The 21,667-nt window shown below is 34.4% G+C and overlaps 1 protein-coding gene across 4 annotated transcripts in view; it reads right to left on the reverse strand.

The window, feature by feature from the left end:
• Window positions 1-8,789: 8,789 nt before the first annotated feature.
• Window positions 8,790-21,667, reverse strand: part of LOC306669957 (bifunctional heparan sulfate N-deacetylase/N-sulfotransferase 3) — a 190,430-nt gene continuing 177,552 nt past the window's right edge. For all 4 annotated transcript variants that reach the window (XM_079154208.1, XM_079154207.1, XM_079154209.1 and 1 more), the window contains 3 exons: window positions 21,302-21,411; window positions 13,966-14,068; window positions 8,790-12,412 (listed from right to left, as the gene is read on the reverse strand). In XM_079154208.1, the coding sequence (XP_079010334.1) occupies window positions 12,293-12,412; window positions 13,966-14,068; window positions 21,302-21,411 (333 nt within the window). In that variant the 3' untranslated portion in view covers window positions 8,790-12,292. The remainder of the gene's footprint in view (window positions 12,413-13,965; window positions 14,069-21,301; window positions 21,412-21,667) is intronic.

The following is a 21,667-nucleotide window of genomic DNA, read 5'->3' on the forward strand; positions in this document are numbered from 1 at the left end:
TTCCTTTTGTTTGTATCTCTGTGCCTTCCTCAATCCCAATAACCCTTAAATTTGGTCTTTTCATGATGTCCATAGTTCTTGGAGATTCTGTTCATGATTTCTTACCATCTTCTCTGTTTGGGCGACTTTATTTTCAAGATGAAATATTTTGTCTTCATTGTCTGAGGTTCTGTCTTCCAAGTGGTCTAGTCTGTTGGTGACGCTTTCCATTGAGTTTTTTATTTGGTTTATTGTCTCCTTCATTTCAAGGATTTCCGTTTGGTTTTTTTTGAGAATCTCTATCTCTTTGTTGAAATGATCTTTTGCTTCCTGCAGGTGCTCTTTTAGCTTATTGGTATTATCATTCATTGCCTGCAGTTGCTCTCTTATCTCATCCTTTGCTTCACGAATCATCTTAATCATGTATAATCTGAAGTCCTTTTCTGACATTTCTTCTAACATACTATCATTGGATTCTATTACTATAGAATCTAGATTTGTTTGGATCATTTTCTTCCCTTGTTTTTTCATGTTGTTCATGTATCTTCCCCTCTAGTACTGCAGATCTGGGGGTATTGCAGATTTCCCCCTATAGGCTTATAGTGGCCCTATAGGTTTCCAAAACCCTTTCTTTAAGGGGAGATCAATATTAGCAGTGCCCAACCAGACACTATGCAATCCTAGACCAAATAGCCCCTATGGGGACAATAACATCATGTAAATAAGGGAGAAAGTGACTCTGAGGGAACAGGTAAACAGAAGGAAAAGAAAGCAAGAAACGTAAAGAAAATAAAAACAAATTTTTTTTAAAAAAGGAGAAAAAAGAAAAACTACTGTATAATAGTCATATTGTAATGAAACCTCCCAGTGTTCAGTAGCCTGATGTATGAGAGGTACCTGAGAATGAGCTTCAAGCCTCCAGCAGGCTTGGCAGGATGGGATTTGCCCCACCCGAAGATCGGAGCTACTGGCTTCCAGGATTATCCAAGATGGCTGCTCTGGCTTCCAAATGTGTTGGCAAATGGGGAGCTGCAGCTCAGGGGTGGACGTGGTCAGCTGGAGGTCCTGGAGACAGGATGCAGTTGGTCCGGCAGGGGTCCTGGAGGTCCGGTGTGTTTGGTGTGATTGCGGGTTCCTGGAGGCCGGGTGCAATCCGTCGGTCTGGGGTCCCGATGATAGGGCACAGTCAGTTGATCTGGGGGTCCTGGTGGCAGGGAGCAGTCAGTTGATGTGAGGGCCCCAGAGGCAGGGAGTGATCGGTCAGGCTGAGGGATCCTGGAGACGGGACTCAGTCAGTCTGGCCAGGGGTCCTACAGGGCCTGGCTGTTGTCTCAAGATGGCGGCAGCCACGGGTAATCAAACCTGCAGGTACTGCAACAGTGAAGTTCCAGGCAGCAGCAGGCAGCTGGTTCTCCACTGGTGGTCCACGGTCAGTCTGCTGGCAGCTGTCGACGATCCGGAGGTGAACCGCGAGCGTTGGGTGATGGATAGGGGTAAGGCAGGCGATGGACAGGCGAGAGGCAGGCAAATGGCGGATGATAGATGCCCAACAGTGAGCAATCTGCTCTCAAAAAAGGTGTCAATATGCTGGCAGACTGCAGGTGATCACAGCAGACAAATGGGGTAAAGAGCAGGGGATCGTTAAGCGGCAAAAATTGCCTCACCGAGAAACAGATATCCTCTGCTTGAATCTGGCGTTGCGGAGCCAGGTGTCACTCTTAGAGTGTATCCATCACAAGAAGACACAGATTGTAATGGAGAAATATCACCATCTACAGGTGTGTTTCACTAGTAGACTGAAGTCTAGATCACTAGACCTACTTCTGGTATGTCTTAAGGCAGAGTCTATAAATAACCTCTTTTTCCCTGAGTTTCCATTGGTGCTAATTGGATCTGGGATATAATGTTTATGTAGTAGTTGTAAATACCATTATCAACAAACTGTGCAGAAATGTAGGAGTTTTTGTTTGTTTTCCATGTTAGTTTTCATTAACTGTATATATTCAATGTATTTTTCATCTTTTCAGGAATTTTTAAATATCTTCTACATAAACCCAATTCAGGGTTTGTATCATCCTTTCTTCCCAAGGTGGTCATGACAATGGACACAAAATAAGAGGGAAACTTCTGGTCCTCAGTCATTATCTGTTCTCTACTCCCATAGAATGAATCCCATCAGGTTCCACCTTTGGTAAGTGATCTCTATCTTCCCACATCTAGGCTCTTCCCATGATTTATGGTCCTCAATTTATTCTGCTTATTAAATATCCTTCTTCTGCCATTTACTAGGTCCTTTGGAATTTAAATGTCTGTCCTCACTGATCTGTGTAGCTTCCCTGGACCATGGGAATTTTCCCTTCCACTGTGTAACGTGTGCAATCTCAGGTATCTAGATACCATGTGTTACTTCTACTACTGGATGAGGGAGAACCTACACCATCGGTGGGCAGAGTACATGGAGAAGTTTGCTGCTTTGCACAGTTTCAAATGAGAAGTCAAACACAGCTTTCCCTACTCTTTGATCCTCAGTCTTGAAGATTTATCATACTTTCATTTTTAGGACTCAGTTTGGTTGCAATGAGAAAGGACCAGGGGAGAAAAAAATCCAAATCTGCATTTACTTCTCTTATACCTTTCATCTCTAGTGAGGCATCTTCTAACCTGGGAATAAAATGGAGAAATGGTGGAAGGGAAGTATTGTTTGATGTTTAGCTTAGTTTCTTTCAATGATGTGAGTCTTGGCTTTAGATACTTTTATTGCTTCCAAATCCCATGCCAGTAGCTCTTATCCTTGTCTCAGATCCTCTTACGTTCTTAAAAATTATTGAGAATTCCAAAGGGCTTTTGTTATAAGAGCTGTTACCAATCAACAATTACTGTTAGAAACCAAAATTGAAAAGATAAAATGTTTTAACTTGCAAATAATAAGAGCAAAGTCAGAATAAGATCATAATTTTGTTTTTAATTATTTGTCGCGGTCTTTAGCCCCCTTGCTCTTCTTGACCAGTGACAAGCAAGGGAAGGGAGCACTCCCCAACAAGGCCAGACCAGGAAAGGTAGAACTGACTGACCGCCTGCACCCAGCCCTCTGGGCTGAGGATAATCAGATGTGTCAGGGAAACCAGTCACAGCAGGAACTCGTCTATTGAGGAAGTCACACAGCTTTTATGTAGTGTGGCGGCTAGGTGGGAACCAATCAGCTTAAAGGTCAGGAAGGCACCAGTGGGGGATTCACACAGGGGAGAGTCCCATAGGACTATATGGCAAGCACGAGCTGATCACATTTGGGGAACTGTTGTTAACCAATCCCTGACAGTGGTTCCATTTATCATCATTAACTTTTGAAACCGCCTTTGAGGCCTTGATCTTGTTCACTCGCCAGGGAGTAAGGAGTCAGCCTGAGTTAGTTAACGTGTCATTAGTCCCAACAGTTATTTATTTGTTCTTTTGGTGCCAGGGATTGAACCCAGGGGCACTTTACCTCTGAGCCACATTCCCAGTCCTTTTTTATTTTGTATTTTGAGACAGGGTTTAACTAAGTCGCTTAAGAGGCTGACTTGAACTTGTGTGTCAGCCTCCAGAACTGTGGGAATTAGAGAAGCCACCACCATACATAGCTAAGATCATAATTTTAATGAATAAAAAAACCTCAGTTTTTCTAAAAGGAAAGAAAATAAGAAGAGTTACATGCGTTACATGTTTGCAAATACATTTTAATGTTTGGCTTAATAGAAAACTGCTCAATTCTCCTATTTCTATATTCAATTTATTTTTAGGTTGCTTTTGTTGAACTATATAATGAAAATCTGACCTGATTCAAATATGTATGTGTGAAATGGAAATATATATTTATAACTTGTGTAGATAATTGTGGGTATTTTTAATACTATTTTAATACTGTTGAAGTTTGACTAGTGATATTTTCTTAAAGAATATTTGCAATGTGGAATCTGAAACTAAATCAATGAATTTTCCTATTCTTCTTCATTAATTTCTACTGGCTTTTCTTGCTCTAAGAATGATCCTTTTACCATGATAATGATTGTACCATGTATAACGTTTTGTGATGTCATACACTGGTTCTTTGGTTCACTAAATTATGCAGATCTTCCAAGTGTTGACACCTTGCCTTTTACAGTATTAGAAAACCACACTTGTTGATATTACCACCAATATCTTTAGAAAGGCCTTTATATATGAGTGTGCTATCAAGTTCATGGTAGCAGATACATATTCTTATATTTTTAATTTTGACTTTAAAGCTCAAATTTTATTATTGGCAAAAATACTGTCAATTGTTTTCTTTGAACTGACAGGCTCACTTTGTTCATTTTCAAGAAAATGTCTGCCAGTTGCTCAAGTCTGAATAATCATACTTTGCTCTCATTCTTTCAAGTAATAAGGACATTCCAAGAATAAAGTGACTAGTTCACCTTGCAACTCAAACAATTGCCCAAGTTCTTTTCTTTTAGACTTTAGTATGTAGCAGAGGTGCTATAGGCAAAAGTCATATTTTGTCACTCATAATATAAAAAAGACATGCACTCAAGGGTTGAAGTATATTAATATTAATAATTCTACTACTTTGCCAAGGACTTCTTTTTTCAATATAACTGATAATTTTTATTGATATATAGTACACAAAATAGTGTGTTTCATTGTGGCACAACCATACATGCATATAACAGCAACTTCACCCTCCAATACCTCTCCCAAATCTCCCTTCCTCCTTCCCACTGATCACCTTCCCTACGCTAATGGTCTCCTTTCTACTTTCATGAAAATCCCACTTATCTCATTTTTTTCCTCTAGTTTCCACATATGAGAGAAAATTTAGCACTTGTCTTTCTAATTTTGGCTTATTCAGATTAACATGATGTTCTCCGGTTCCATCCATTTTCAAGCAAATGATATAACTCCAGACTTCTTTATGACTAAATGTCAAGGACAATTTCAAGTGACTCTAACTTTTTGAAAACAATGTGATGATAAGAATACAATAATATTAGTAAAGATGATACCACTGCCTTTACTTATGTTTAAGCATGGAATGTTTTAAAACTATTATTGCTATTGTACCACCAATGAAAATATCAGCACAATGAAAATATCAGTACAATAATCAATTAGTATTATTTTGAAAATAGTTTTGACTTTACAGATATCCTGAAGGGCACTCAGACCTGCCAGGGGTCTGCATACTATACATTTTGAATACTGTACTAGAGTACTAAAACTATACCATAAGAGAGATCCTGTATACTAGTTAATCTCCTGAATAATATCCAACATCTGATACTGAATTCAACTGGTACTTACATCTTTCTCTTATAACTGGACTCTTCCCACAAGGATGGACGTTGTTGGTCCTGAATATTTGCAGCCTTATTTTTATGCTAAATTATTATTGCTGTTCTTAAGACAACATAATACATATACTTGGAAATAACACTTCCAATATTTCTCCCTAATCTTGTACTCAAGTCCCACTTATCAAAAATAACTCACTGTTTCTGTTTAAATTCTACTTATTCCATCTTTAATTCCAATTGCCTTTTTACGTTTCATTTCTTGATTTGTTAATTTTAAGAAGTAACTGTTGGCTCCAACGTGAAGGAAGAGACATTTAGCTTATTTATATTGTTTTTCCTCACAATATTTCATCTTCCTAACTTTTGAAAATATACATATATATATTTTGTTTGTTTGCTTCTGGTTCTTCTTTTAATTACATCTGTACCTTTAAATTATGTAGCCAGATATCAATTTCTGCTAAACTTAACATAGGCCAAAAGCAAACCAGATTGTTTTGGGATAGTAGATCCAAAGAGACGTGAGAGAGAGAGAGAAGTTGAGCTATTCAAATCCAAATTCTACTTCCAATTTTACCACTTAGGTGATTAAACTACTCCTCCGCTATGGCAAAGGAGATGAAGAGACGTGGAGAGTCAAATGTTACAACAACTGATATACCTCCATGTGGTAAAATTAAGCAGTACTTTCTTACCAGTGGTCACATTCAACTTCCCTAGACAGATGGGAAAAATCAAAGCTCCAAAGTCACCTACCTCATGTTCTTCAGTTAAGATCAGATATTGAACTACAGTCTATTCAAAGTGTTTTTAACTTTGAAAATTATGAAATTAAGAAGCCCATCTTCTCTGGTTCAACTATAAAAATTATGCATAATATTTAAGAGCAAAGTGTGGTTTCTATTTCAGTTATTGATTTGAATAGAGCATTTTGGCATCAGGAATGCAGACAGCAGGCATTTCTTAAACTTAATTTATTCCCTTATACCCAGGAAGCAGCTTGAAGAAGTCAGTTTTATGTAAATTTGCCACAGATTCGGTGTGCTTTGGCAATGTCTCACATTTCATTCAGTTTAATTCAGTTTTATCATAAAATGTGAACAAATATATTCTTCCTAACAATATTGTGGATACTATATGCTATAATCATTTAATTTATATTTTCTTTTACTTTCTAAAATTCTAAAGGTATTGTTAAATTTAATGTATAATTTTATATGTCAGCTTGATTGGGCCCTAGGATAACCAGGTAGTTGGTTAAATATTATTTATGAATGTGGCCATGAGGATGTTTCTGGATAAGGTTACAATCAATTGGTATGTTAGGGGTAACATCCAATCCATTGAGTGCTTGAAAGTACAAAAAGGTGGATGAAAGTTGAATTAACTCTGCCTGGTTGCTTGAGCTAGAACTTTGATCTTCTGTTTTCAGTGCTTACATAGTTCTTTAAACCCAAACAAAAATCTATACCATTGGTTTTCTAACTCTCAGGTCTTTCAATTACACTTCTACCTTTCCTGGGTCTCTTGAGTACAGACAGCAGATTGTGGAACTTATCACTTTCAAAGCCACTTAATCCAATAACTTATAATGAATCTTATATAAAAGAAAACATACATACATATGTGTATGTCTCTGTGTGTATATATGTATTTTTTTATATTTTTATACATAAACACACACACTTATATTTCTATTGGTGCTATTTATTTTGAGAACTGTGACTGATGTGTTTAGATATTTCACTTGAATCTGACAAGTGAATATTTTCTTACTTATTGACTCTATTCATGGTTCCTTTGTATCTAAGAGATTTGCCAAAGGATATGGTCGATATATGGTTAGTTCCAATTTTAGTGATTTATAAATCTTTATATTCATAACTTTTAAGAATAGGCTAAGAAGTAATAAATATTCAAATCTTGGTTAGGTACAGGATTAATGGAAGATGGTACAAGGGAAGATTTATTTAATATACTAATAAATAAATGAACAATTTGACTCTATCATTTATCAAGATCAGTGACATATAGAGGGAATTCACATGGACAAAAATCAGGAGCATTCTACTGTCGTGTATAACTAATTTCAAAAAGATTGAAAAATTAATAAAAAAAAGTGTAACAAAAAATCAGGTGCATTAAAGGTAATAGTTGTAGCCATGGATGGGAAAAAGCAGCCCCAATTCTGTTCGGTACCCTGGGCCGATTCTAGATATTCTTTGGGATGGAATCAAAGAAATCAGTGGTACACTGTGTATCTTAGGGCTTTCCAGAGAAACAAAAATGATAGGCCCTCCATATCTGTCTGCTTATCGATCTACCTATCTTCTGTCATCTAAATATTCTATCATCTATTTATCTATCATCTATCTATCTATCTACCTATCTATCCATCATCTCTATCTGATTTATTATGAGGAATTGGCTCACATGCTTATACATGCTGAAATGTCCCACGATTTCCTGTCTGAACGCTGGAAAGTGGGTGAATTTGGTAGTGTAATTCAATCTGAAACTGAAGGCCTGAGAACCAGGGGAGTCACTGATTTAAATCCATCTGAAGGAAAAGAGAAGATGTCAGAGAGCTAAAGACAGGAGCATTCTTTTCTCTTCTACCTTTTGCTCCATCCAGGACCTCAAAGGGTTGGACAATGCCTACTTGATTTGGGGGAGATAATCCACTGAGTTCAGCCATGTAAATATTAATTTCATCCACAAACAACCTCCTAGACATGCCTAGTAATAAAATTTGATCTGGCTCAGTCAAACTGACCTTGAATTGACTATTACACTGCCTTTTAGTCTTCATCCTCAAAGATCAAATTCATAGTTTGATCTTATAAAAGTTTGTCAGTTCTTGTGAATTTAAGTGAAAAGATGGTGAATATTCCAAGACAACCCAGAAATAATTTTTTAAAGACTATGCACCACAGAGTATTTGATTTGCTCCATGACTGCTGACTGTTTGGATATGAGTGTTTGTTTGTGTTTGGGGGGCTGAGAGGTGTGAAGTATGGGAAAGAAGAAGGAACAGCTAAATTGTTGATAATCATCAAGCAGAGTAGAACTTTGGCAGATTAGAACTTAGAACAGTGTAATTTGAAGTTATGAAGATACTTTCAAATCAAAATATTTAACCGGTTCAGTGCCTCTCATTTGTGAGTCATTCCTTAGGGCTTAAAATGTATCTTCTAGAAAATGCAGGGCTGATATCTCTGGGAAGCATAATATCATGCCATTGTTAAGTCACTAGTATTGATGTATTGGTTTATTAGCTAGTACTGAGACTGGTTCTAGAGTAGATGGGACAGCGGATGGCATATTTGGGAAGAAAATTGGAACTCAGATGTATTCCAGATAAGAGATATGTGTATATGGTGTGTGTGTGTGTGTGTGTGTGTGTGTGTGTGTGTGTGATAAAGAGAGAGAGAGGGATATAAGGAGGGAGGGAGGGAGGGAGGGAAGGAGAGAGAGAGATGGGGGGTACTTGCTACATGAAAATAAGGTGAGTTGCAACATGAGGAAATTTGACATCTAGAAGAGAAAGGATTGTAATAGAGGAAAATGTGGAAAATGAAGATAGACATTTAGCTCCACATCTTTTGTTTAGAGACTTTTTTCTAGATTTTTAAAATAGATATGGTACTATTTTGTTATTATTTTTAAATTATTGGTGCATTCCAATTATACATAATAGTGGGATTCATCGTGATATATTTGCTATGCATATGGCAAAAATTAGTCTATTTCATTCCCCAATACCTCCCCTTCCTTTCCCCTTCCTTTCTCCTTTCCCTGCCTTTGATCATCTTTCTCTACTCAATGTGTCTCATTTCTGTTTTCCTGATGTCCCTTCTCTCTCTCTCTCTCTCTCTCTCTCTCTCTCTCTCTCTTGCTTCCACAGATTAGAGAAAACATATTACCTTTGACTTTCTGAGTCTGGCTTACCCCACATGATGTTTTCTATATTTTTATAAAGGAAAGACTAGCTAACACCTTTTAAAGCTTTAAAGAAATAAAGGGGTTCATTTGTGGAGAGCAGAAAAGAGTACTGGGAGTCAGAAATTCTACAATCACAAGGGTTCTCAAGTCTCTGAAGCAACAGCTGTGTGATTATCTTATTCTTTTATTCCAGAGTCCCAAAAGTGATGTAGGAGCTGCTTTATATCTGATAGAACTAAAAAGAAAAAAATCACAACAAATAACACTGAATTTAGGAGAATTTGGAAAAGTTATATACAAATTTTTACTTATTCCCTACTCACAAGCATTTCATCCATCTCTATTTTAAATTATGTTAGTGGTTATCTATGTTCTATAACCACATCCCACTGTCCCCAGGCAAAATTATCAAGTACCTACTTATTTCCTAAAATCACCAGTCCCAAAATCTTCATTTTCTTATCAGAGTTTATTGTTTTACATGAGGTACCATGCCACTATCAGAGTTATATTCAGTTTTTTTCTTTTAAAAAACTCAGAGAAAAAAAATGTTTCCAATAATTTTCATTCAATGTGAATGACAAGAATATTATAGCTATAAACATGGAAATAACCATTTCATATCTTCCTGAGGAAGTTTCGTATTTTAAGCAATGAAAAAGGGAATTCTATACAAAGCCACTTTTTAAAAAATCATGTTATCTCCCATTCTTTTCTCATGTGTATTTATGTTATTTTCAGAATAGCATGACCAACTGGATTATCCAGTGTAGAAAGTATGCCCATCCTCTAGAATTTGATGCTGTATTCCAAACACACTGAGTGCTCAAAAATCCTTTCAAACACTTCCAGCTGTATATAGCATCAAACTCCGTACTTGTGATAGAGTTGATTTTGGTGCTGTATCTTCCCTTTTCTCCTTTCACTATACAGGCATTGAGTATGTTTTAACAATCATTTTAAAGGGTAAGTTGTTCAGTCAACTCAATTTACCTCGACAAAAGAATACCATTGACAACTTACTTCGAAGTTCAAATGTACATCTCATATTTAAAGCATATGTGTATCAGCTTTCCTTTGTTTTTCTTTTATCAGCATAAATGTTGACATTTGAAAACATGACACTGTATGTGCTGCTGCTGCCTCCTCTCACTGTCCTTCTTAGGTCAGTTTTCTTAAATTAATGGAGATGAAAGACCATGATAATTTTTTTAGCATGTTTGGCATGTGTTGCTTCAAAAGAATCAATGTGGTAAGCATGAAGACTGAATTTATCATGTTTATCTAAATGATTTTGCTTTTGCTTTTTACTTAGGGGTCTTAAAATTGTTCCCCCCCCAAGTTGTTTAAAAATTAATGTATTTTGGGGGTACATAAAACCTCAAAAAATGTAATTAATAATTATAATGTACATTAAAATTTACTGTGTGTATAAGGATCAAACTTTTCTAAATTGTTCACAGAATTAATTTTACACATTATAGTGACAATGAAATGAAAATAGTAGGCTATAGACTTTCCTTGAATATGTTTTTTTCTAATCATACCTTTAAGGATTTTTGATAAAGACATGTAATCATAACAGGGAATTTATTTACTCTTTAAATTTTATGCATGTGTCAAGTACATCTAAAATTTAAGTAAATATTAACATAAGAAAATAAGTTGATTTATTTTAAATTTTTTCCTGTTTTGAATATTTTATTAAGAATATTTGTCATTTTTAAAATATAAATGTAAATATACTTCAAGAGTCAGGTCACCCTCATCTTTGTACTTCCTGCATTTAATTTTGTAGCTATCCATAAATTTAACTGTGTTCTGTTATGTTCTATGACAATGATATATGAAATAGTTTCAAAATGGGATTTTATTCCACTTATTTTTCTCTGCATTGTATCACAAGTATCATTTTAAACATCAGATTACAAATCACATATTTTTGTTTTTATTATAAATCTGCACATTATACAATTTTATTTTTGACTACCAGGAAAAAAGTGGCTTTTTAATAATATTAGTGTAAAGAGTCTGAACACATCATCTAGGGAAACTGTCCTTAGTTTTAATTTGTCAGGTTTTATTCTGGGGAATATAACTAAGTTATTCATATCAAAAGATGGTCTGTTACCAGAGATGACACATACCTCAGACACTCTGCATGCATTTCTGTAGAACTAGAGAGGACTGTTGGAATAGATCTAGAACATACAGCAAGTGGGCAAAGAGTTCTCAATGATATATCTTTAGGTATATCCTTTCTCCCTTTTAGAGAATTTGGTCAGTACACTTACATTATCATTTACTGTTTTGCTATACTCAGTGTGTTTCTATGTATCATCCAACAAGTTTGCAATATATATTACCTTATGGTGGAAGAGTTAGTAATTTTTTACATAAATGAACTATATATATGAAAAATCACTTTTTTGCTACAGCACTTCTCTTTTCTATGCAGATAAAGCACATGTATAACTTTTCCACTCTCTGATCTAGCACAAATTATATTTCACAATTCTTTCTAAATACTTTAGTGGATTTAAGTTTTGGCAAGCATTTTTCATGTGTTATGCTTCTGGAATTTTATGTTATATTGTGATGTTTATTTTGGTGCTTGTTTTGAAGGGTGCTTCATAGAATTGAAGAATTTAAGAAAACATTATACAGGCAAACAGTGGTCTAAAAATCTATAGACACAATCTTAGCTGACATATAAAAGTGTAAATATTAATATGAAATGGAACAGTTTTGCATTTGTGTTTGTCATTTATGTTGGTTGCTATTGACTTACACATGAGTGCACAGTAAGTAGTCTACAACAATCTCACAGGCTCAGATGAGGGTTAAGCAGAAGGCCATAGACCTCAAGGCTTGTATCAGATACTTTTTCTAGTCCTTTTTTTTTTTTTTTTTTTTTTCCTCTAGTAATCCACATGCCAGCACATGGAAGGAGTCTTGTCCTTTCTTCTTATTTGAAGAGGTATATTTTTGACAGCCTTTTGGTAGCTTCTGGAAACTTTGGAAAAGATGAATCCTCAACATGTTTTCTCTCAATGCTATCTCACTTTCTGCAGTTCCTGTCTCAGCCAGGATGGGAGGGGTTGCCCCAGTTTGTGCAGCAGCTTTGAAAGCTCCACATTGTGATCCCGATAGTAGCTTGACAGAAATGCTCTGCTCTGAGGAAGAGATAAAAGTACATTCAATTTTGTTTATTAAAGTATATTTTACACATTTTGACTATGCTTAAATAAGCATCAGATCTGGATTAAAATTTCTATTAAGCATGTGATCTGTTTATTTAGCCCATAGTGTTTTGTTAACATTCTTGAGGCCCTTTATGTTTGCCTTTCTGTGGACACCATATACCCAAACCAGACACTTTACTCCCTTCAGTAAACTAATTATGTACTACACAGCAACCTTGTAGAGAGATTTGAAATTGATATCCTGAAAAGTTCTTTTTCTCATTTATCTTTACTACCAAATTTTGTATTATATCTCTGTGTATCTATGTAAGAACAGAGTAAAATGAAATATTAAGCAAGATATCCTATGGTGTCTTTTAAATGTTTTAACTTTAATAAATATACAGGGGAAAAACTTTGACATATAAAGAATAAATTTTGCATTGTTCTTTTGAAATAGTATAGAAGTGGATCTTCAATCTTGTTTAATGTATTAGGATTATTTTATAGTGCTCTGAAGGTATATTTTAATAATCAAGCAAATAAAATTGAACTTCAGAGAATATGAGTTCTTTATCAAAGCAGTAGAACCTCTCCTTTCCCCATGTTTTCACTACAGAAATTAATTATGAGCTTTTTGATCACAGGCCATGTTTCTTTCAGGCCCAATACAACAACAAATAGTCCTCAAAATCTTGTTAGACAAAATTTTCCAATAAATTCAGATTACCTGAGGATTCTCAGACCACCTCATATTGTCAGTTAAAATTAGGTATTAAAGATTATGGGGAAAATTCCCAAATACTTTAATTTCTGGGTTCTAAAAAATTATATATCATAATCTATTTGCATTCTTATATCCAAACTATATTTTAAGTAGACTAATTATGAAATAAAAATATGAATAAACTTCATGTGAAATAAGTATTAAAGAAAAAATATAGGGTATTCAACCTGAAAAAAAAAACTATAGCATTAAGTATTCATCATGTCACCATTCTAATGTACATGTCTCCATTCCTCAAAACCTGAATTATCTACTAGTATGCTAGACATCTGAGAAAAATATTAATGTTTTCATCATATTAGCATATGAACAGTACAAAGTTTAGTACTAGTTAGATAATATTATATCAGTAATATTATCTAGGCTACACTTACCACTATGGAATAATTTCATAATGAAAAAGGAAATCTTTTGATCATATTTTCAATTTCTAGTTGATATATTTCTTGTCTTGGATTTGGTTAACATTTTTAGTGCTGATATTTCTGGGCAGATATCACTCTTTTTGGAATGAGATGGTATCTTTTTATTCTTGTTCAATATTGCAAAATTCTATTGTTTTCCTTTAATCTTGCATGACAGGTAATATTAGATAATTGGAAAAATTAAACAAGCAACCTAGATATTCTAAACTCAAATGTCACTTTAAATTTTAGCAGTTGAATTTTGACTTTAATCATTTTTCTAAGAAAATAGATGTGATATTACTATTTATTATTTTGTACAATTAGCTTAGATTTTTAAGCTCTACACTTACATCAGAATCCATTGGTGGATATTTTCTTCCTTTACTCTTTCCAAGGCATTTTGTTTTGCCTTCTTCCAGCAACTGACACCAGAAACCTTTGTGAGAATCAAACCTAAAAAATTACAAAACCCCCAAAAAACGTTAAAGAAAGTATTTTTAAGCAGTTTATTAGGTATGATGCCCTAACATAAGTATTTTTATTTGCATATCAATCTATAACCAGGGAAACTGGAAGTTTTTTAACTGCATCCCTTTGCTTTTTGAGGAAACAGGGGTACTGGGGATTGAACTCAGGGGCACTCAACCACCCAGCCACAACCATAGCCCTATTTTGTGTTTTATTTAAAGACAGGGTCTCACTGAGTTGCCTAGTGCCTCACTTTTTCTGAGGCTGGCTTTGAACTCACAATCCTCCCATCTCAGCCTCCTGAACCACTGGGATTACAGGTGTGGGCCACTGTGCCTGGCAACTTTGACACATTATATATAAATAGAGTATACTTTCTCAATCTTCTGGTTGTGTATGAGATAGAATCCCCCTCTGGTCACATAGTTACATATGTATATAGGGTAATAAAAAGTCTGATTCATTCTACTATTATTCCTATCCTCATATTCCCTCCCCTCCCTTCACTACCCTCTACCTAATGTGAAGTAACTCTATTATTCCCAAGCACACCCACTTCTTGTGAATTAGAAAATGCATATCACAGAAAACATTTGGTCTTCAGTTTTCTTTTTTTTTTTGGAATTTCCTTATTTTGCTTAGCCTGCTCCATCCATTTACCAGCAAATCCCATAATTTAATTATTTTTTAATGCTAACAGTTCACATGATATATATAACATTTTTTTTATCCATTCATCTGTTGAAGAGTAACTAGGTCGGTTCCACAGTTTAGCTATTGTGAGTTGAGCTACTATAAACATTGATGTGGCTGCATCACTGTCATATGATGATTTTAAGTCCTTTGGGTATAAACTGAGGGGTGGGATAGCTGGGTCAAATGGTGGTTCCATTTCAAATTTTCTGAGAAATATCCATACTGCTTTCCACAATGGTTGCACCAATTTGTACTCCCACCAGCAATGTATAAGTGTACCTTTTCCCCCACATCTTCACCATTTATTGTTGTCTGAAAAATGGCTATACCACCAAAAACATTATACAAATGTAATGCAATTCCAATTAAAATCCCAAGAATATTCTTCATAGAACTAGAAAAAGCAATCATGAAATTCATTTGGAAAAATAAGAAACCTATAATAGACAAAGCTATCCTTAGCAAGAAGAGTGGAGCAGGAGGCATCATAATACCAGATCTTAAACTACATTACAGAGTTACAGTAACAAAAACAGCATGATACTGGCACCAAAACAGACACAGACCAATGGTATAAAATAGAAGACACAGAGAAAAACCCAAATAAATACAGTTATCTCATACTAGACAAAGGCTCCAAGAACATTCATTGGAGAAAAGATAGCCTATTCAATAAATGGAAAAAATGGAAAGCCGCTTGTAACAAAATGAAATCAAACCTCTATGTCTCACCCAGCACAAAACTGAACTCAAAGTGGATCAAAGACAGGTACTAGACAGAGATTCTGTGTCTAATAGATGTAAAAGTAGGCCCAATTCTTCATCATGTCAATTGAGGATCTGACTTCCTTAACAAAGCTCCCAAAGCACAAGAAGTAAAATGGGATGGATTCAAACTCAAAAGCTTCTTCTCACTAAAGGCAACAATAATATGAAAAGAGATCCTACAGAATGGAAGAAAATCTTTACCACATGCACCTCAGATAGGCATTAATCTCCAGGATATATAAAGAACTCACAAACGTTACACTAAGAAAACAAATAACCCAGTGAATAAATGGGCTAAGGAACAGAACAGATTTTTCATAGAAGAAGAAATACAATAAATCAACAAATATATGAAAAAATGTTCAACATCTTTAGCAATTAGAGAAATGCAAATCAAAACTACTCTTAAGATTTCACTGCCCAATAGGAAAATTTTCAGTAAAACCTCCTATTAATAGAAATTAATAAGACTACATCCTTCTGCTAGTATGAAAATATTCATAAATTTTAAGTTCATTATTTTCTTTGATAAGGTTTAAAAATGTCAAATCAACCTTCATTCATGTCTACATATCACAGGACTCCAGGGTCATTTAAGAGAAAAGGTTTTGGTGTACCATGGAGTGATTATTTTTAGGATTCTATAGCTATAAACCATTTAAGTCTTTTCCAGAGAAAATAATTTCTTCTTTTAGTATGAGAATTATATTAAAGTAACTGCACCTATAAATGGGATTTTCATGCTATAATTACAATAACAATAATAGTAGTATGTTAAATTTATATTTGTTCATCAAAATATTTTGTATTTCCCTATTTGAGCCTTCATTATAACCCTCTGTTAATCACATTATCATTACTGTGACCAAAATACTTGACAAGAACAAATTAGAGGGGGAAATGTTTATTTTAATAAGACTATCTCCTTCATCTTGTATGAAAATATTCATAAATTTTAAGTCCATTATTTTCTTTTGTAGAGTTTAAAAATAAAAAGTCAAACTTCATCCACATCTGTGTATCACAAACTCCAAAGTCATTTAAGAGAAAAGGTTTTGGTGTGCTATGGAGTGATTACTTTTAGTAATCAGTTCATAATTTCAAAGGTTCAATTAATGGTTGATGGACTTCATTACTGCGGGTCTGAGGTGAGGTAGAATATCATGGCGGAAGGGCATAGAGGAGGAAAGATGCTCAGTTCATGGTAGCCAGAAAGCAAAGAGAGTGAGAAAGGAGCTAAGGAACCAGGGACCAGATATAGTTCCCAAGGACATGCTCCCAGAGACCAACTTCCTCTAGCCACTCACAACCATTAGCAATATATGAGGTTTCAAGTTTCACCAGATTCTTGATAATATCAGTTATTATCTTTTAGATTATAACCACTGCAATGGGAATAAAGTGGTATCTCAATGTGCTTTAATTGCATGCCTCTATGATTACACATTTATTTGTAATGTGAAATTCAGTAAGACTAGAGATAGATTCTGTTCATAGCAATGACTGATATAACTTAAAAAGCTCATTTTAAGCTTTCAGTTTTCTTTTTTCTTTCTTTTTTTTTTTTTTTGGTGGTGCTGGGGATTGAACCCAGGGCCTTGTGTATGTGAGGCAAGCACTTTACCAACTGAGCTATATCCCCAGTCCACTTTCAGTATTTTTAATGAAATTTTTTTAGTTGTAGTTGGACACAATACTTTTATTTTATTTCTTTATTTTTATGTGGTGCTGAGCATCAAACCCAGTGCCTCACATGTGCTAGGTAAATGCTCTACCACTGAGCCACAACCCCAGCCCAAGCTTTTAGATTTTGAAAGGAAGTACTTCCTGTTGATAGACTAATCATTATTAAAAATTTACAATACAGTTTTTCTCTGGTTCTTATGACAATGGGAAGAGCTTAAGATTGGTCAGTGTAGGTTCCAGAGATAGCTGATTTCCAATTCTGCCTCCTTAAACTATTTGCTGAGTAAATTTTGACTTAATTTTTTTATGCTCTAGTTTTTTTCACCTGAAAAATGGAGTTCATAGTACCTCTTACATAGTTTTATGAGGCTATATACATATAAATTAATTAGTATATATAGTAAATGTGTTTAGTAAATATATTTATTTTCACTACTTAACATTTCTAGGAGGTCCTTCATAGGTCATCTAGAGGATGAAGGGATTTTAGTTACTATGACTATAGTTTTGCTATTAAAAAAGCCTTTTCATGGTAGATTCTTACCCAAACTCATCTGCAGTGCATTGGGAAAGAACTTCTGGGCTATATAAATTTGGTTACCATGGATGTGGTATTAGAAACATTTGAAGTCTTTCTAAATTTGAAGCATCTTCAATCCTTTGTGACTTAACCAAATCTCATAAACAAACAAAAATACACACACACCGCACACACAAAATAAACTGTATAGTCTATCTCTGACTTTCAAATTCATAATGCCCATTCATCGAAGTTTTAAAAGTAAATCGATATATTAAAATTTATTTATCACAGTCTGGTTTCATTGAACAAATATATTAATGAACTGAGAAATGAGATGCAGTTTCAGTTATTTAACCAACAAGTATTTCTGAATTGAAGAATTCTGTCACGGACATTAATGATTAGGTGATGATTATGACTGAATATATTTGTGGCAAATTTAAAATTTACATTTTTAATTTTAATTTATCATGTTAGCACAATTCATATCAAGCTTATATTATCTTCTTCTGTTCTCTTTCTGCCCCTCTTTTAAGGCAGTATGCATTTGTTTCAATAAATACCCTGAAAAAATTGTAGAATGTAACTTACTTTAATTGGATGGGAAAGTTCCAAAATGTATTGTTTTAAGCTAATAGTCCTCATTTCAAATCACACCCACTCACTGAGAAAATCAGATATATTTTTACGTAATCAATACAACTTTTAAAACCCATTATGACAATACAAGATAATTTTAAGATCTCAGACTATCCATTTAGTTGGCATAAATTTTAGAATTCTTAAATATTTTCTTTAGCAATTATGGAAAGGAATAAACAACACTCTGACAATGGTTTTAAAAATAGTTTTGATAGTAGAATTTACTATACTAAAAATAATCAGTTTAGAGACTTCTTAAATTGGAGCACTCTTTCACCACAAGAGAGGATAGTAAAAAACAAAAACAAACAAACAAAAACTGTGTAACCTAGTTTCATTCATTTATTTTATTGTGTATAAAGCACTGTATTTAAGTGGTTGGTTGGGAATTTATATTGGATGATAGTTTACTACATTCTTAGAGGTCTTAAGCTCAAAAAAATTTAAACAACAAGGAGATGATATTATCATAGCAGGAAATACAAAAGTACATAAAGCAATACAAAAGTATATAAAGGATCTCTTAATTGTTGATATAAATGACATTTATGAGAATATATATTTTGTACTCATAGCCATCCCAATATTTCCACAGTACCACAAAAACAACTATCAGAGTTACTCTAACAAGAGTAACTAAACAGTGAGGACAGGATTCAGATAAAGAACTGCAAAGTCTATGGGGTGAAGGAAGACTACTTTAGACCTAAGAAAATGACATAAAACTTCCAAATATTCTAAAAATGCACTACTGGTTTTTCTCAAGATGTGTTAGACCAACCGATGATGGACAAGAAAATATGAAAAGAAACTAAATAGACGTGCATTACCCCTATCAGTAGGATGAGAGCATAAGTAGGATTGCTGGACCAGAAACTGTAGTTTGAGGGACTGTACTTATCTTATCTCATACTTTACTCATTGAGCCCCCAACCAGGTGAGAGAATAACATAATGAGTAATTTTAGCTAGATACATTTCAGGTCTGAAGTGATCCACAGTCCTTTGTATACAGTATGTTGCTTTGGTATTAATTCTCTATGTTGACATTGCCTTTTCTCAGCAGTGAAGTTGGATAAAAAGCTTTCTGCCAAGCTGGATACAGAGGGGACAGGTCAAGGACTATCCATACAAAAAAAGTGATTATGTCGTTATAGAATACACCACTTCTTTTTTTCTGAAATACAAACCTTGTTATATACTCTATAAAAAAAGACCCAAAGATAAGTCCACTTGAAATAGAAAACTATTTAGAAAGGATAACGCTCTCTTTTCTAAGAAATACTTAAAAAGATATAAAACAGAAAGAGGACTTGAACTGTAAACTCACTCAGCTTTCTTTAAGGTTAAGTTGAATGTTAAATATGAAATCTAATGTCTATAAGTAATTGAACTAAGCTCTACAAAACTTGGGCAGTACTAGTAGAAAAGAAAACACAGAAATCAGTAGGTTAATAGTAACAGCTAGAAGCTGAAGAAATAGCTCCTTCTGGAGAGCACTCACCTAGCATGTGCAAGAACCTGGGTTCAAATCCCCGGCCCCTTGGGGTGGGGGCGTATAGTAACAGCTAAGTAAATGACTTTCAGGAAGAAAGCTCAGTACTCTAGAATTCCACCTACTCCTTTATCCTTCAACCAAAATGTCTCTCTTACATGTCTCTACATGTGTTTTTTACAAATATATCAGTGTTTAATGCTTTTCTGTCAATCCTTTATAACAAAAGATTCCAAAAGATAAAATAAATCTTCCTCTCACTTTCTAAATTGACATAGAATAAAGAGCATAATAAATTGGAAAAAACAGTTGATCTGATCTATAGAACTGAATTTTACACTGACATAGTGAGTGAATTCCATAATGCAGTCATTTTTACTTTAAAGCTCAGTCCACGAGTAGTCATAACATTAAACTATATATATATAATATATACATATGTGTGTGTGTGTGTGTGTGTGCGTGTGTGTGTGTATGAGTTTTGTTGCCCATCCAGCTTTTTATTTTCCAGTTGATCTAAACAGGAGATAGGAAAAAATACAAATCTTCATAAATCTCATTGCCAACCATTATAAATGGTCAATGTAAGACAGGCATCTGTTTTAAAAATACTAAATGGAAGTCTCATTTAAAAATATAGTCAGAACTAAGGTGATGAAAGAGAGGCAGCCAAAGTGGAACATTTATGGAGGCACTCACTCTCAGGCATATGACAATTCTGACACTGAGGGCTTTCTTAAATTCTAATGCACCTGTTGAACCCAATGGAGTCAAATATCAAGATCAAAGGAAACCAGCAAAAATAAAACAAGACAAAATAAAACTACCCAAACAAACAGACAACAACAAACCAGTGCTGTAACTGCTGAGGTCTCTGAAGAAGGGATGACAGGGTCACATTTAATTTTGCATAAAGATGAAATTTAATAAATGAAAGTATGTATTAGAGCAATAATAGTACTTCTCCCTCTCTCTCTCTCTCTCTCTCTGTCTCTCTCTCTCTCTCTCTCTCTCCTCATGCTGTCACCTATTGGAATATTTCTCCCTATATGAAATTGTTTCTGAAAACTGCAAAAAAACCCAATCCAAAATCACCTAATCTCTTCATACTTCCAAGAAGTTCAGATATTGTCTGTTAAATGGGCCAGCTCTTACAAACTTATTTCAAGGCTACTTTTGAGGTTTGTTGTTGGTTTTGAGACTCACAACTAGTTTTTTCTATTCTTTCCTTCCAGGAGAAATCTGCATGTTTAGGAATCAACAGACAATTTAGTGCCTTTCTTCATCACATCATTTTGATTGTTCTTCCCCATGGTTAACATGTAACTGACCACTGAATCACCAAACTAGTTTCTTTAAATTTGTTTCTATGCTGAAAGTTTAATTAATTAATAAGAATACAAACTTACGTTAAAGCTTCTGAGTAATTATAATGAGGAGAGACTCCTAGAAACTTCTGTACTTCATCCATCACTGTAGCAGGATCAGTTCTTAGTTGTTGCCCATCGATAATTAGCAACTAAATTACCAAAATAGTAATAATAATAATAATAAAAAAAATAAATCAACTAATGTTGAAAAAAGACATGTTAACTGTAAAACAAATTTCTGCACTCCCAACTTATTCAGAGACAAGGTCCGAAGGGCATTTGCATGCATCATTATTAGATATAATCACACAGTCCTTGTTAATGATCTGAATAAAGAAATAAATCATGCTAATTAAGCACACTCATTTTGTTATTTAAGAAGTCCTACAAACACTTTAAAAGCAA

Source organism: Sciurus vulgaris (assembly GCF_902686455.1).
Source record: "Sciurus vulgaris genome assembly, chromosome: 9".
Lineage (NCBI taxonomy): Eukaryota > Metazoa > Chordata > Mammalia > Rodentia > Sciuridae > Sciurus > Sciurus vulgaris.